This window comes from Chamaea fasciata, unplaced genomic scaffold (genome assembly GCF_029207755.1).
Source record: "Chamaea fasciata isolate MVZ Bird 193981 ecotype frontalis unplaced genomic scaffold, bChaFas1.0.hap1 SCAF_15, whole genome shotgun sequence".
Taxonomy (NCBI): domain Eukaryota; kingdom Metazoa; phylum Chordata; class Aves; order Passeriformes; family Sylviidae; genus Chamaea; species Chamaea fasciata.
The window spans coordinates 1,205,879-1,222,326 of record NW_027094100.1 but is presented as its reverse complement, the minus strand read 5'-3'; the positions used below and the strand labels follow the sequence as shown (position 1 = coordinate 1,222,326).

The window sequence follows — 16,448 nt, the reverse complement described above, 5'->3', positions numbered from 1 at the left end:
TCTAAGGGGGCGTTTCAGTCCTTTCCTGCAAAAACTGTGTTTCCAGAAACTGTCCTTTTATTATCATTAAATCTCGCGGTGCGTGTGCTGTCTCCATCCACCGCATCTGCCACCCTCCGCTCCCTACATCACGAGCAAGGAAAAAGTTTCACTAAACGGCTTTTCTGTGGCACCGGCCGCCTCGGACTCGGGGCAACAACTCATGGACCTTCGCAGCGCCGCCAGAGTCGTGACTTTCTCGCGGTTTTGCGCCGTTCCTCGCGGCTTACGCAAGGAAATAACTCCAGCGAGGGGAAGCGGCGGCGGGCGCCCTCAGAGCCCCCCGCCCCCAGCGCCGCGGCGCGCCCCGCGCTCTCGCGAGATCTGGGCCGCCCTCAGCGCCGGCGCGGCCGCGGCCCGACGGGATCTTTCGAGAATTGCCGGTGCCGCGCTCCCCCCTCAGCGCCGCCGCCATGTCCGTCGTGGGCATCGACTTGGGCTTCCAGAGCTGCTACGTCGCCGTGGCCCGCGCCGGCGGCATCGAGACTGTCGCCAACGAGTACAGCGATCGCAGCACGCCGTGAGTGAGCTCGGCAGCCGCGCTGAGGCGGCGGCAAGGCGCCCGCGGGGCCCGGCGTGGCGGGGCCGGGGAGGGAGGGAAGCGGCGGGGCCGGGAGGAGCGGAGATGTAAAGTGCTTACAGAGAAGGGGTAAAGCGCCGCTGACACGGAGGGGGCTTCGGGAGACCCGCTCAGCTGCCTTTCGTACAAACGCAGACTCATAGGATGTTAAGGGGTTGTAAGGGACCTTGAAGCTCATCTGGTTCTACGCCTCTGCCATGGACAGGGACACCTTCCACTGTCCCAGGTTGCTCCAAACCCCGTCCAGCCTGGCCTGGGACACTTCCAGGGATGGGGCAGCCACAGTTTGTGTGGGCAACCTGTGCCAGCGCCTCCTCACCCTCACAGGGAAGAATTTCTACCCTATCTCTAACTTAAATCTCCCTTCTTTCAGTCTGAAGCCATTCCCCCTTGTGCTGTCAGTCCAGCTCCTGATGTAGAGTCTCTCTGCGGCTTCCTTGTCGCCCCTTCCGACGCTGGAAGACGCCGCGAGGTGTCGGCACAAGCTCCTCATTTCCCGGCCGAGCAGCCCCGGCTCTCTCAGCCTCTCGGTGCAGTACGGCCGGTTTGTCCCCCCGAGGCGGGGCTGTGCTCCTGGGATTAGAGGGACGGGGGCTGTGAGTGCGGAGAAAAGCATCCCTGGCTGCTGGAGGTGCCAGGTCTTCATTCCCTGTGTGTTCATGTGCTGTGTTCTGGGAGCACGGCTGTCATTCCACAGCAGCGCTGGGGAGGGGAGGGATGAGCTGGGTGTGAGCCCCACGGCTTGTCCTGGGATTAGAGTTTGGAAAGCTGCTCTGCAGCCTGCAGCGCCAGGACAAGGGCAATGGCTTCAAAACTGACAGAGGAGGTGTGTCCCAGTTGGATCTTGGGCAGGAATTGTTTCCTGGGAGGGTGAGGAGGCCCTGACACAGGTGCCCAGAGCAGCTGTGGCTGTCCCTGGATCCCTGGCAGTGCCCAAGGCCAGGCTGGAGGAGCTTGGAGCAGCCTGGGACAGTGGAAGGTGTCCCTGCCATGGCTGGGGTGGCACTGGGTGAGCTTTAAGGTCCCTCCCAACCCAAACCATTCCAGGATTCCATGATCCAATGTGATCAGTATACTCTAGCCCTGCTCATGGAATGGTCCCTCCTAACACATTCTCAACAGCAGTCTGCATTGCCTCCATTTATTAGAGAACTTCCTAAGAAAGAGAGAGACAACTGGGATAAAACTCCACGAATGAGTTGCCAAATGAAAGGGGAAAAAGAATTTGCATCAAGCATTGGGGATCAAGCCTGGAGAGGAGCTGTGGGGAAAGCTGTCCTAAAAGTGTTTCTGGAGCCTCCCCTCTTGCGCAGTGTGGTTTTATTTAAGCTGATCCTGCAGTAGCTGTCTCGGTGAGACAATTGCATCACCTTCCACGTTTGGGGTTTTTGAGATCCCTCTCATCACTTCAGAAAGCCCAGAGTGACCTTTCCTCTCATTAGACAACACACCACTGTTTGCTGGCTCCTGTTTCTGAGCCATGAGTAAATGCAGAAGGAAATTTTGAATTCAGCATGTGTGCTGGAGCATCTGGAGATCTCTTAAGTGTTCTCAATAATGTGGGAGTTTAAAGGTTAAATGTGCTGGGGAAATATTGAATGTGGAGAATATCAGAGTTGTGCTGTAATAGCTGTAGGTATTTGGCCCTCAGGGAGTTGAAGTTCTGCTGATAAATATGTCTGTAAATTTGAGATGTGAGCACAAATCTCCCTTGTTGAAGGAGATGTGCTAAATGAAATATCTGTCACAGTGCATCTCTGGGGAAATAATTCAGTTCTGGGAGCCTGAAGTGAAATTGAAAGAAATGCACATAATGAAAATGAGAGGATTTCAACAGGACTTTAATCTCCGGGTGCTGTTCTGAGGGAATGCAGAAAACCATTCTGCAAGCAGACTCTTCTTTTAAAAGCACTTCTGCATGGGTTTTAGTGGCTTGGAATCAGCAGCCCGCTTCAGAAAGTCAGTGCTGAGCAGTTGTTCCAGTGGGGAGGCCGTGGTGGCAGCTTTTCCTCAGGCACTGGCTCATGGTCAGGGTTAAACACTGTGTTTTGTATGTTACAGTAATTTATATTATTAAAACAAACCCCTCTGAGTGCCCTGTACTGAGTTCAGTGGCACAGATGACAGTCCCACAGGATCTGTTTTCAGCTCTGCTACTTGGACTTTTCTGGAATGCTGTCAAATGTGAACGTGTACATCCCAAAGCTGTGCAAACTGTGTTTGTCTTTGGGCATGGAGAAGTGGTAGAGAGAAGGGCAGTGGAAACTGAGAGGAAAAGACAAGATAGTTGTATTATTTCTGTTGGGATGAAAGGCCTTGAGTGAAATGAAATCGTTGTGATTGATATATCAGGGGACAGGGAATCTTCCCAGGGTGTGCCAGTGGCTGGGAGGGTGAGGAGGTGCCTCCAGATACGTGAAGCAGAGATTTTAATTTTCTACAGTTTTTTCATTAGACCTCTGATCACCTTCACTGTGAATGTTTCTACTTAAAATGCACTGGTTAGTTATTCAGCTTCCAGAAATTGTGTAATAGTGTCATTAGTATTTCATGAATTTACTGGTTCTTGAGAGCTGATTTGGGGAATGAGACTGGTGGAAAATTCTTCCTTCTCTCCCTTCTTCTTCCTGGTTTCACTCACTTCTGTGCTGGGTCCCTGCCAAGGCTCTCATCTAAATTAGAAATTAGTGCATTTGTGTTGGTGAGGCAGTCTTGGTTTGTGAATTCTGCAGTGAGGTCGCTGGCTATTTTTTCTTGGCCAAGAGAAGGGCAACAATTCACGTTCTAATTCCTTTCAGGAGACCAGAGTAAATTAATAACCAGCTCCCTGCTTTGGGCTCATTAGATTTTTACCTCCTGTTCCATTGGTGCAGGCCTGGGAGTCTGCAGAGCACAAACTTACCTTTTTTTTAAACTAATTTCATGGATAGTTGTTTCAAACAACTGCAGATTTATTCAGAACTGGTAATTCCGTTGCAGCACATACTTTAGGGTAGGCCTTGTTGCATTTGTGAAGTTGTGAATAAATTGGAAGAAGAAACAAACCCAATGCAATTCCGTCACCCCAGCCTTCAGGTCTGGTTTTGGCAGTTTCTGCTTGGAACACCCAATTCCAAACCTCAGGCTGAGCTGGAATGTTTCCTGTGGCATCACTGCTGTAAAGCAGATTCATAACCTGCTGCATGGAGGGCAGCTTAATTAGACTGTGTGAGCATAAAAATCTGCTTCCCTAATGGCAGGGTTCCCCCCACCACGTTCACCTTAGTGGTATGAGCAGCTTGGATTAGAGGGCTGCATTTTGTTTGGTTAGGGCTCCTGCAGTTTGTTAAATATGTAAATCAAGAGGTTTAATCAGCCAAGGAATTTCTCCAAAAAGGAGGGTGTCTGTATTCAGAACTGCAGGCTGTCACAAAGCAGGGGGGAGTAAGACACAATATCTCTGTTTGTGTTATTTCAGTGGGTACAGAGGAAACTCTGAAAGACCAATCTCTCGCTGCAGGTAGTTTCTTCCTGCCCTTGAGGGGTTTGCCTGAACACTGGAAAGCTCAGTTAGCATCTGAGGAACAATTTCCTTAATATCAGATTTCCCTCGTGTTTGTGTGCTGGACAGTGGAATGTTTCCTGTGTTAACAGCAGCTCTGAGAGCGTCAATACACGGGCAGTTACTGAGATGAGGCTGTGCCCAGTCACTGCTTACATGGGGAGCTTGAAGGGGCCTGGCTGGGTTTGGGTTAGTGCTGCTCTGCAGGGAGGGCTGCTGCTGTTTGAAATGCAGTTATAGTGCTGGTTTTTCCCAGAATGTTCCATGCACACATTGCAGTGAGTGACCAACTTTTATAATGGACCAAATCACATTAATTAACCCAGTGATCTTCTAGCCAGTATCAGTGCTTTTTACCCAGAAGATGTGCAGGGCAGCTGTGCAGTCCCTGACTGACTGAGCCTTTTCCTTGCAGAGCCTGTATATCCTTTGGGCCCAAGAATCGCTCCATTGGTGCTGCAGCCAAAAGCCAGGTGAGCCTGGGGGGTGGGTGGAGCCTCAGAGCAGCAGTTTGGGGTTTGTCCCTGCAGGTAACCGCGTCCCTGAGCTGCTGCCCTGCTGCCTCCTTAACTGCTGAACAGCTCAGCTGCCCTCAGCTCTTCACCACGGGCTGCTGCCTTGTCATCTGGCACGGAAATCTCAGGGTTCATCCTTGCGCGTGATGAATTGTACAGAATAAAGCTGTGCCTCTTCAGAAATTCTGATAACTACTAATTGTTTTTTCAACTTGCAAACACAAATTCCAAAGCTAAGCAGTGGTGCTTCACCCTGCCTTAGCTTGGCCCAGTTCCTGTGCTTTATGATGCCTTTTAATTGTGTGACTTTGTTCTATAGAATTCCATTAAACGCATGATTTTGGCAGAAAGGGAGCATATTTGAGTGTAAATAGATAGAACTTTCTTGACCCGTTGTGGCTGAATTACAACCTAAATATCTCTCTTGGGTGTTGCTGCCCATAGTCTGAGTTTCTGTTGCTGTAGGCAGCTAAAAGTGATTTAGGGACTGAGAAGAAGTTAAGCTGGTTTGTCCTACTTGTGGTATTTGGGTTATGCTGTATCAGATTTTATGTTGCTGTGTAAGTAACCCCTATAAAAGATGATTTATCTTTTTCAAGTCTTCTACAGGAAGTGACTAGTCAAACAGCTGGTTTTTCTTAGCCTAAAAAGCCTAGAGATGTGTGAAGATCCTTTATCTAAAACACAAAAATCCCTGGACACAGCCATGTTATTCAAGAACAGCCCAACTGTACTAGAACCAAACACAGCAGTTTTTTTCTGGAATTGAGTGTCTGCTTAGCTTAACGAAACCCAGAGCCCCGTAGAGATGAGTGTGTCCTGCCCAGACTAAACTTAGAGAACATCCAGGCCAGGTTACTTAGGAAGCAGCCTGAGCCCGGCTCCCAGGTAAAGCTCTGTGCACCTGCCTGTCTGCTCTCAGTGCTGTGGGTCCAGTGGTGCCTCGCTCTGCTCTCAGTGACAGTTCCCTTCACTTGTGCTGCATGAAGGGAGCTGGGATGGGCTTTCACTTCTCTGTGCTCATCTCTGCTGCTGATGAAAGTCCCTCCACCTTCTGTCAGTTAAGTCAAGGTGACAGTGTCATCTTAGGGGACCTACTGACCTTTTAAAGCTTCGTGAGAAGGTCCTTGAGCTGTCTTGTGAGAATATCTGTGTGTTCAGTGTCATGTGCATGTGATGAACCTGAGCTGGAGTTTACATCCATGTGCTTGTTATGTTTGGGCAGTCACTGATTGTAGAAAGGTGTGGGGGAGAGAACAGGTAAGTGGGAAAGAGGTTTTGCTAACAGTTATAAAGAGTTTCCTACACGTACACTATGAAATTTGAGTGCTGTAATCAATATTTTATAGACTTGGCTCAGTTTTTAGCCTATGTTTTATTTTCCATCTCAAATTCCTGTAGGTTCCCTGAGCAACCAGAGGGAAGTTGCCTCCCAGCACCTGCCCAAGTGTTAAGATACAAATGACAAAAATATTCTGGCGGGAGAAGCATGAGAACAAAACTCTATCTTCTTCTGTTTGAAATTCAGATGGTCCCCTGCCACGTTGTATTAAAGATTTCTTTTTCTCTAGGTTATTTCAAATGCAAAGAATACAGTTCAAAGTTTTAAAAGATTTCATGGTCGTGCATTCTCAGATCCCTTTGTTCAAGCTGAAAAAGCAAGCCTTGCCTATGAACTTGTCCAGCTGCCAACAGGCTCAACTGGCATCAAGGTAAGTCTGGCATGTTTGAGAAAGAGCCAGAGGAGGAAACTGATAAAGTTTCCTTTTATTCTCTGTATTGAATCTGCTCGCTGTAGTTTGTGTTCTCTTTTGAATGGAAAGCCTTAACCGGGAAGGGAATAAAAGGCTGATAATGGGGAGGGTGCATGGGTTCCACTGCAGTGTAATGAGTGTGCACAATTTTTATTTGAAGGCCATGTATATGGAAGAAGAAAGAAACTTTACAATTGAGCAGGTGACAGGAATGCTTCTGACCAAATTAAAGGAGACCGCTGAGAATGCCCTTAAGAAGCCTGTGGTTGACTGTGTTGTTTCTGTGAGTATGGAGTTCCACAAAATACACAGAACTTAGTTACTGGCTGAACTGAGCTGAACTGGCTGCAGCATTAAATTATATCTCATTAAAGTAGCCAGTAAACTTGAATGTCCAGATATCTTTCTTCTCTGTTTAAACTGAATCTTACACCTCTTGGAAACTAGACTTAAATCATTAGTGGTCTTAAATTGCTGCTAATTGGCAGCATAAATAATATTTGATACCCATTTCTGATTCTGTGCTCCAAAAATGACTGGCTTGTGATGTGGAATGGAAAAAGGAACTTTGTCTTTATGTATCTTTTTTTGCCTTTTTTTTTTCTATTGCAACTGAAATGAGCACTGTGTGCTCACTGTCCAGCCTTGTAACTGTTTCTTCAAGGTGGCTCCTGTAAATGTTAATATTGGCTCTCTCACCTCCTTCCAGGTTCCTTGTTTCTACACAGATGCAGAAAGGAGATCTGTGATGGATGCCACCCAGATTGCTGGTCTCAACTGTCTGAAACTAATCAATGAAACCACTGCAGGTAATTCCTTCCTCTCCCTCACTGGGTGTTGCAGTTTTGCTACATCAAAAGGCTTTTTTTTCTGCCAGTGAGCCTTGCTTTCTGCAATCACAGCTGGTTTTATAGACTTGAAATAGATGACTTGATCAGAAAGTTTCTTAAATTCTGTTCTGTTTTTTCATTGCTTTACAAAGGCATAAAGATATTTGGTGAATTTCTGTTTTAATGCAGCTGAGGGAGGGGCTGGTACTGTTTAAAATTCTTCCATGTTTCTTTAGCATTGGGAATTTGGGTTATTCAATGTCTGTAGCTTGAGAAGCACAATGAAATGCTAATGCTGATTCCTGATTACCACTTGAAACCTCTATGTCCTAACCATACTTTTATTTCTGTAGTTGCCCTTGCATATGGGATCTATAAGCAAGACCTGCCTGCCTTGGAAGAAAAGCCACGGAACGTTGTTTTTGTGGACATGGGGCACTCTGCATATCAAGTTTCTGTTTGTGCATTCAACAAAGGCAAACTGAAAGTAAACAAGCTGTTGCACATCCATTTGAATTCTCTGTAGAACATTCATCAGCGCATCCATGGGCTGTGGCAGGCAAGCCTGCCTGGCTTCACAGAGGGGCATCCACACAGCTTAAAACTGCACTTTGTCTGGAGCAAAAAGTAGGGCAGGGAACTAGAGAGCTTTTGAGCAGTGTGTGGAGGAAGCAAACATGCCTTAATCAGCAGACTCTGGCAAGGAATGAAAAACCTGGATTAAATGGTTTATTCAGAAATTATCATATCTGACTGTGCTGCTTTCAAAAAAATACTCCAGTTCAGTCATGAGATCTGGTGTTAAAGCAGGAATTCCTGCAGTGGTGTGACAGACATTGTTTCTGAGCCCTCACTGTGGTGCTTATATACAAGAGAAGAAACATTCCTGATTGCTTTAAGCTGCCAGTGGAAGCTCAGCAGATGACAGTATATTTCTGAGTGTAAACTGCCAAAGCATTGCTGTTTTCCAGCAAATGCTAACATTTCTTACCAGCATAATATTAATATTACAATCTGGACTTTTCCAGCTCGTGATTGGCTGGAGAAACAGATACAAAATTTAAAGCATGAGGTAGTGAAATGCAGAGAAATGTTCTGACATTCATTTTTCCCGTCGTTTTATTTAGTGAGGAAATGTACCCTTTGTGTTTCTCTCGGATTTGTTGTTTAAACTTGGGAGCTGTGGCAGTGTGGAAGGGATGCTTTGGGGTCCAGAGTGCAGGGTTGTTAACCAGTGTAGAGGCCAAAGGCATCTGAAGGGATATTTCACTGATTTCTATTCTAAAAACATAAATTCCTGGTGTGCTCACAGAGCAGAATGATCTGAGGTGGGTGGGTGGGTGGGCTACAGGTGTTCTTTGCAGATAATTCCTTCATCAAAAAGGAGCACCTGTTTAAAGAGTTAATATCATTTATTTTCTTCCTGTTTTATTTTTAGCTTGGTGTAAGCATGTTCCACCCTTAGGAGGCATCAAATATTTCACTGGGATGTGACTCAAACTGACAGTGGCTAAGCAGAATTTGGAGACAGATCTGCTCCCAGCACAAGCTGTGGAACAGATTGTGTTGCTAAGTCCTGCCCTGTGTCTCTAAATTCCTTTTAAAGCAGTTGTCACCTCATTGCAGGAAGGCAGATGTCTTTGACTTGGGGTTAACTGTATTAGAAACAAAGCACTACTTTGTTGTTAACTGCTAATTGCTTTCATGGGGTGAGGGCACACTGTGCTGTTACTGAGGGGTTCCCTTCCTTTAAGGTTCTTGCTACAGCCTTTGATACAACCCTTGGAGGCAGGAAGTTTGACGAGGTGTTGGTGGAATACTTCTGTGAGGAGTTTGGGAAGAAATACAAACTGGACATCAAGTCCAAGATCCGAGCGCTGCTGAGGCTGTACCAGGAGTGTGAGAGGCTGAAGAAGCTGATGAGTGCCAATGCCTCTGACCTGCCCATGAACATTGAGTGCTTCATGAATGACATAGATGTGTCCGGAACCATGAACAGGTAACCCTGGCTCCTCTACAACGGAAAATTTCTGAGTGCCCTTCAGGCAGTTGAAAACTTGGTGTGAAGTGTCAACTCTTAGGACTGCAGGGAGGTGAGGAATCAAAGAACCACATGTGCAGGAATGCTGCTGGAAATGAAAATGTTTAGAGCCTGGTCAGTGGCCTTGAGTTAGGAGGGAGGGCTGGGAATGTTGCAAGCATGCCAGCGTTCCTGGAACCAGCCTCTGTCTGGGAGAATATACTAAAGTATAAAGCTGGGACTGGGGGAGGGAAAACCCTGCAGTACACAGTGAAAGGCGCATTCTGTCAGTTTGGGCATCCTGTTGTTTGCAATGTTGTTTATGGTGTGCTAGAGCTTTTTTTTTGGCTTCTTCCAACAGAAGCAAATTTTTAGAGATGTGTGAAGGACTCCTGGCGAGAGTGGAGCCGCCCCTTCGCAGTGTGCTGGAGCAAGCCAGTAAGTGGGGCTGTGGGGTGGGGGCTGTGATTGCAGACAGGAGCCAGCCAGAGTACAGGCTTCCTTTGCATGTTGGACACAAGGGTTTACCCTTCTACCCTACAGCTTCTTGCTTAGGAGTTACAAGATGAAAAACTTTCTCTCTCAAGCTGAGAGCTGAAATTTTTACTGCTTAGAAACTTAGCCTAAAGTTGGTCTATTAAAACTTTGCTTTGTGATGTCAGTGGGTTCATGTGAAAGAGAAACATTTCATCTGTAGCCTGACTCCTTTCCAGGGTTGAAGAAGGAGGATATTTATGCAGTAGAGATAGTTGGTGGTACCACAAGAATCCCTGCTGTAAAAGAGAAGATCAGTAAATTTTTTGGCAAAGAAGTCAGTACGACCCTGAATGCAGATGAGGCTGTGGCACGAGGCTGTGCACTGCAGGTAAAAAGTGCTGTTTGTTTTAGCTGTGAGAATATTAAGCAGCATCCGTAGCTACTTGCTGAATGAAATGCTTGTTCACCAAAAGTCTGAATGTCTGTAATGTGGCTTTTGTGCTCTTGCAGTGTGCAATTTTGTCCCCGGCTTTCAAAGTGAGAGAGTTTTCTATCACAGATTTGATACCATATCCCATCTCTTTGCGATGGAATTCGCCAGCAGAGGAAGGCCTGTGGTAAGACCAGTACAATGTTATTGCATGTTACAGCTTAAAATTACTGGTGATGACTAGAGTAAATAGCAAACATCAGTAAATGCCCTTAGAACAGGGTATTTCCAGGGTTAAATGCCCACTTAACAGTCCAGTTTTGATACTTGTGAAGTTAATGATGGTAGAAAACAAAACCAAGGTCGAGTGGCAGTTCGGCTCTTCCTGCATGGCTGTTGGTGTTACTTAACCTGAAGGATCAGGACAGGCTTGTCACTTCTTAAGGAAGCTTTTCCCCAAAGAGCATCTAGAAATGTTTTGTTACCTTACCAGCTGCGTTGTCATAGTGAACACAGGCTGTGTTTTCTCTTGCAGTGACTGTGAGGTCTTCCCCAAGAACCACCCTGCTCCCTTTTCCAAGGTCCTCACTTTCTACAGGAAGGAGCCCTTCACTCTGGAGGCCTACTACAGTTCCCCCAAGGAGCTGCCTTACCCAGACCCTGCTATAGGTTAGCACCATTCTGTACCTTTAACTAAGAGTCTTTTCTATGTTTCAAGCCTTTTCTGTCTAATTACATAGTCTGAACATGCAGCCTACTGCAAATGCTCTCAGGACAACATTTCAAATGGATTTGCAGTAAAATAGGTAGAGTAACATGAAGTTTATGGGTAAAAAGAGCATCCTAATACTGGAGCAAACCTGGAAGGGGCACATTGAGAGTTGTTCTGATAAAAGTAACACCAGGTTTTACGTAAGGAATTCCCAACAGCTGTGCCCCAGCATTGCTGAGTAAAAAACTGGATTGTCCAACTTGAGTAGGTTTTAACATTTCCCCGAGCACATTGCAGTGAGCTGTGTCAGCAGCATTGGGGTTTGCTTTGCATTCAGCCCTTAGGTTAATCAAAAGGTTTTGGTTTTTTCCTCTCTGTTCAGCTCATTTCTTGGTTCAGAAGGTCACTCCTCAAACAGATGGATCCAGTTCCAAAGTGAAAGTCAAGGTCAGAGTAAATATCCATGGCATCTTCAGTGTTTCCAGTGCATCTCTGGTGGAGGTTCACAAATCTGATGAGAGCGAGGAGCCCATGGAGACGGATCAGCACGCGAAGGAGGAGGAGGTAAAGCCTCACTGCTCCCACTGCTCACAATCCCCGTGAGGCACAGCTGGCCAAGGGCTCAGCCTTGTGTGAGGGTTTACTAGACATGCCCACAACTGAAATGTTGGAGTATGTTACACCAGTGATAGATCTCTTGAAACCACGACTTGAGGTATAGATCAAATTCTTAATGATGGAGCCGTGGCTTGCTGGAGCAAAGAGTGGGAGCTCATAATTTATTCCTTCAGTCTTCATTCTGTTTGTTTTGCCTAAAGAGCATTAGAGGTGTTAAGGGATCAGCCTGGGAACTGAAGCAGTGTATAATGTGTGAAATTGGATCTCTCTGAATTTCAGAAGATGCAAGTAGACGAGGAGCAACAAAAGGCTGAAGAGCAACAGCAAACCCAGCCTGAAAATAAGGCAGAGTCTGAAGAAATGGAGGTAACAGGAGCATTCGAGACCTTATTTTCATGAGATTCCTGAGAATATGAGGAGTGTGAGCACATCTGTTGCCTTTGTCATGGTTCTGGAAGCTGAACTTTTATTTCAGTGCACTGGTGGTCTATTGTGATTAGAGCTTTAGAAAGGACACAAATGCACTGATAACTGCAGACCTGTCAGGTGACCCAGTACTGATAAAATGAGGGAACTCTCCTGTTCAGGGAAGAAATAATCATCCAGTGTTCAGTAACTTGAATACTAGAACAGTGTTCTGCCATGAGCACCATCCCCTGTGAATGCAGTCAGAGTGCCCAGAAAAGGTCAGTGGCTGCATTAATTATCTCAGGCTTCAGCAGCAGCTGAGGTGTCAGAATGGCAGAGAATGATTGGCTCTCTTGTTGAGAACTAACTCAGTTTTTCTGATGTAAACCTTGATTGCTCCCCTTGAACAATGCTGTTTTTACTGTGAATGTATTTCTGTCTTTTTAATGCAGACTTGTCAGGCTGACTCAAAGGACAAGAAAGTGGATCAGCCACCCCAGGCCAAGAAGGCCAAAGTGAAGACGACCACAGTGGATCTTCCCATCGAGAACCAGCTGGTGTGGCAGATAGGGAAGGACATGCTCAACTTGTTCATTGAGAACGAGGTAAACTCTTCTTGCCCAAGCCAAAAATGTCACCTGTTGGTCTCCAGAAATGTTGTTGTTCATTAAACATGGTTAAGGATGGTCAAGGAAAGGATGAAAAGGAATAAAAGAAGCAGTTAGAAGTCTGAAATGGACAACAGTGCCCCGTGGAGGCAGAATACATCCATTGCTCCTGGTCAGGGGAGCTGTCACTCTAAAAGGACTGTTCTGCAGGAAACACCTGCAGGAAAACCTCCTGAATCACCTGCAGGTACAAGGGGCAGGTGACCCTCAGGGTGGAGGTTGCTCAGCTGGAGGAGGGTCATCCTGTGCTGTATTGGACATCACACCAAAACTGAAATGAGTTTTCAGTCGTGTGCTGTGTTAGAGCAGTTCTGTAAATCAGAGCTTTGCAAAATCTTCATCTGGTTTGAGCCTTTGCTAACGAGGTGTCCTGGAAATAATTGTTAAATAATGAGCTTTATAGCCAATTAATTTGACCCCTTGTTCACAGGGTAAGATGATAATGCAGGATAAGCTGGAGAAGGAGAGGAATGATGCCAAGAATGCAGTGGAGGAGTACGTGTATGAAATGAGAGACAAACTTTGCGGTGTTTACGAGAAATTCATCAGTGAGGATGTGAGTACTGCCGCTTGATTGTCCTGACACATTGGGGTACAATCAGCAGTTGGATTTAGTAACTCTTGACCTCTATCACATACTTTGTTTACATAAATTACAAATTCAGACTTGGAATTTGAAGAAATAACTGTAACCTTTCTGGCTCTGATGATAATCTGCTAAATGTGGGCACCTGTGTCTGAACTGGTTGCCTAAAAAATCTCTTGGTGTTATTAATCAGCTTTCCTTATTGTACTGAAGGAGCTTGGTGTTTAATGAATTTAACTCTGCTTTTAGGGATGAATCTCTGTACTCCTGACTGCATCTCCATTGCAATCAATGGAGCTTTGCCAGCCAGGTGTCTGCAGAGCCCAAACTGGGACATACCAGGTGACATTTATGGCACCTTTGCTAAAGAAAAGTTCCCCTCTGTTCTCAGGCTTGCTCATGTAGTGACAATGAAAACATGGAGGGGACAAAAAAGCCTTTTATGTGGCAGTATTTGATCTGAACTGTGGCTGTCCCACATGGTTCTTCCTTGAGCCTGGAATCCACCAAAAAGCTATACAGAAGAATGTTTTACTTCTTATTTTTCACTAAAATAGGATAAAGAGTTCTTTATATTCTAAAAATGCAAGCCTTCCAGAAAGGTTCCAGGTACCATTTAGTGCCATTCGTCACCTAGTAAGTGATGTCACCTGCCTGTTCTGTGTGCATTGCTGCAGGATCGGAATAGCTTCACACTGAAGCTGGAAGATACAGAAATTTGGCTTTATGAAGATGGTGAAGACCAGCCCAAACAAATATACATTGATAAACTGGCAGAACTGAAGGTGAGTGGTTCTTTCATTCCTGTGGGAATTTACTGAAGCTGGAGAACGTTGTTCCAGTGAGGAGCTGTCTGAGGTAACTGACAGTCTGCTTTGGATTGTAAGTGTGTGAGGAGCAGATCTCCAACAGGGCTGAGGGAGGCTCAGTCTCTCCTCTAAGTTGAGGAAAGAGTCAGGAGTTCCAAGGAGTTCAGGAAAGTTGATGTATCCTGTCAAACCTTGAGGACCCCTCAGTGATGCCCCTTGAGTTTTGATACCTTTTGTCCTTTGTTTCAGGCTCTGGGTCAGCCTATTCAGGCAAGATTCCAAGAATCAGAGGAAAGACCAAAAGCTTTTGAGGACTTGGGGAAGCAAATCCAGCAGTACATGAAAGCTGTTCATGCATTCAAAGCAAAGGTATTTCCATACTTAATTTCTGGAAAATGCAAGGAAGTGGTACAGATATTTTTCTGAATTTTAGGTAACCTGCTTCAGACAAAAATCTGGTGCAACCTGCCAGTGAGCTTATGAGTTCCTGATGTTTTATAGGTTTTCAGAAGTGGATTTTGGGCCTTGCAACATCTCAGTCTCTTTTTAATCAGGTGTTGATTTCCTCATGGAGGCAAAATGCCAGTAGCAGAACTTCAGTCTCTGGTTGCTGAGCTGTGGGCGATCAGTTCAGTTGACTTGTTAACCACTGCAGCTCTTGGCTGAATGGGCTTTAGTGTTTTGAAGCTAAATTTTGAGGAAATCAGGATGCAGTTTGCTCAAACTGACACAGCTGCTGCTGTTCGGGTGTTGCAGGATGAACTGTACGAGCATCTCGATGAAGCAGACGTGGCAAAGGTGGAGAAAAGCACCAATGAAGCCATGGAGTGGATGAACAACAACCTCAACCTTCAGAACAAGAGGAGTCTTACTTTGGACCCAGTTATAAAAGCAAAAGACATACAGGCTAAAGCAAAAGTAAGCTTTTCTACGTAACTCACTTAATTTCTGTGAAGTTTTGTGTTTGTGGCTCTATCAGAAAACTCTGAAGTGAGAAATCTCAAAAGTACCACGGAGTATCAACCCTCAACGGGAGTGGTGGTTTCCAAAGTTAAACTTCATCTGTGGCAGATAAAACCATTTCTAAGGATGTGTCATTTCTGTGTTTTCCAGGAATTGGCAAATATCTGTAACCCCATAGTGAACAAACCCAAACCCAAAGTGGAGCTGCCGAAGGAGGAGCAGAAGGCGACGGAAGCCAACGGACCATTGGATGGGCAGGGGGACGGGAGCCAGCCCCCCGAGCAGGGCTCTGTCCCCACAGCCACCGAAAAGAAGCTGCCAGAAATGGACATTGACTGAATTTCAGCACTTGTTTATATTATTATTGCAAATTACAATAAAGCTTTAAGTTGTCAACTTTGTACGTTCTGAATACAAACTGAAGCAAGTGAATCCCACAGCACTCTTGGTAACTCTTGGAGAGGTTTGGGCAGGGCAGCAGGTCAGAACACGGAGGTGGCGAAGGGCTCGCTCCGCTCAGCAGTGTTTGCCTTTATTGATTGTATTTAGAAGTTTTGGTAGTCTAGACCTCTAGGAACAGCCATAAGCTGCTTCTCCATTTTTAATGTCCAGGCTGAGTCAATTCTCCCAGGAGGGAGACAGCACCCTCTGAAGTCTGATGTGCACCCTGCTCTTCCCTTTCCCTGTGGATTGCAGCACTGGCACTACAGGGAGGGCAGGGGAGAGCCGAGGCAGAGTCTTCCATTGCTCTTGGTTTAGTGTTAATGCCTGCTCTGGACTCACTCTGATTTGCACTGGAACAGTTGATGGTTACAGGAGGTTTGCGGAGCAGGGGGTGGTTCGTCAGCACCTTTATTCCTTAGCCCAGACTGCAGATCAGACTCAGAATGTGCTCCTGGACAGGGGAGTGGGTTTCTCACAAGCTCCCCAGCTAATTAGGCCCTGTAAACTTGTCTCTAGTTGAATTAGCTGCTTGTAGAAAGAGTGAATACTTGTATTTCAGCTGCCTATGCTGATAGTTGATTCTGACTTGTTCCTAACTTTTTCTGGCAGGGGTATGCTTGCTTCTACGAGGCCTTCATTTGGAATGCTTGGGTTTTTTTGTTTTGGTTTCTTTTTTTTCCAGGAAAACCAAGAACTGACGGATATGTTGGTTTGTTTTGGTTTTTTTTCTATGAGCTTTATACAATGATTTGCTTCTAGTACTGATTGTCATTAAACTTGCAAAAAAAATTGAATTTGTATGTGTTAAAATCCAAAGCTGCAAAACACCCATTCAGTTATTGCAAGAAATAAATGCACTGGATTCTACTGGATGACCTGCTGCAGCTGTTGATTGCAACGCGGAGGGAGGGCGGGGTGGAGGGGAGGGCTGTGCCCCTGGTCCTCGGGCTGTGCCCCTGGTCCTCGGGCTGTGCCGGGAGCTCCGCCGGGCTGCTCCGGGGCTGTGGTGCGTGTGCTGGGTGAGTTACGGCTCCCTGCAATGAATCACGGCCAT

At 46.1% G+C, this 16,448-nt stretch overlaps 1 protein-coding gene across 1 annotated transcript; it reads left to right on the top strand.

Moving 5' to 3' along the window:
- The first annotated feature begins 414 nt into the window (after nucleotides 1-414).
- Nucleotides 415-16,266, top strand: HSPA4 (heat shock protein family A (Hsp70) member 4). The gene is made up of 19 exons (XM_066196853.1): nucleotides 415-559; nucleotides 4,576-4,633; nucleotides 6,247-6,387; nucleotides 6,590-6,712; nucleotides 7,139-7,238; nucleotides 7,613-7,746; nucleotides 9,014-9,258; nucleotides 9,641-9,717; nucleotides 9,993-10,144; nucleotides 10,267-10,373; nucleotides 10,722-10,855; nucleotides 11,281-11,462; nucleotides 11,796-11,882; nucleotides 12,377-12,529; nucleotides 13,023-13,148; nucleotides 13,856-13,963; nucleotides 14,237-14,356; nucleotides 14,744-14,905; nucleotides 15,101-16,266. Exons 1-19 carry the CDS (start codon nucleotides 453-455, stop codon nucleotides 15,287-15,289), a joined length of 2,505 nt encoding a protein of 834 aa, XP_066052950.1. The 5' UTR covers nucleotides 415-452; the 3' UTR covers nucleotides 15,290-16,266.
- The last annotated feature ends 182 nt before the right edge of the window (nucleotides 16,267-16,448 follow it).

Bases quoted from the DNA above. Each gene is read 5' to 3' on its own strand.
- HSPA4 (XM_066196853.1), top strand. From the start codon at position 453: ATGTCCGTCGTGGGCATCGACTTGGGCTTCCAGAGCTGCTACGTCGCC. The intron at 6,388-6,589 runs GTAAGTCTGGCA...TTTTATTTGAAG, and splicing joins CAGGCTCAACTGGCATCAAG to GCCATGTATATGGAAGAAGA. The intron at 7,239-7,612 runs GTAATTCCTTCC...TTATTTCTGTAG, and splicing joins AATCAATGAAACCACTGCAG to TTGCCCTTGCATATGGGATC.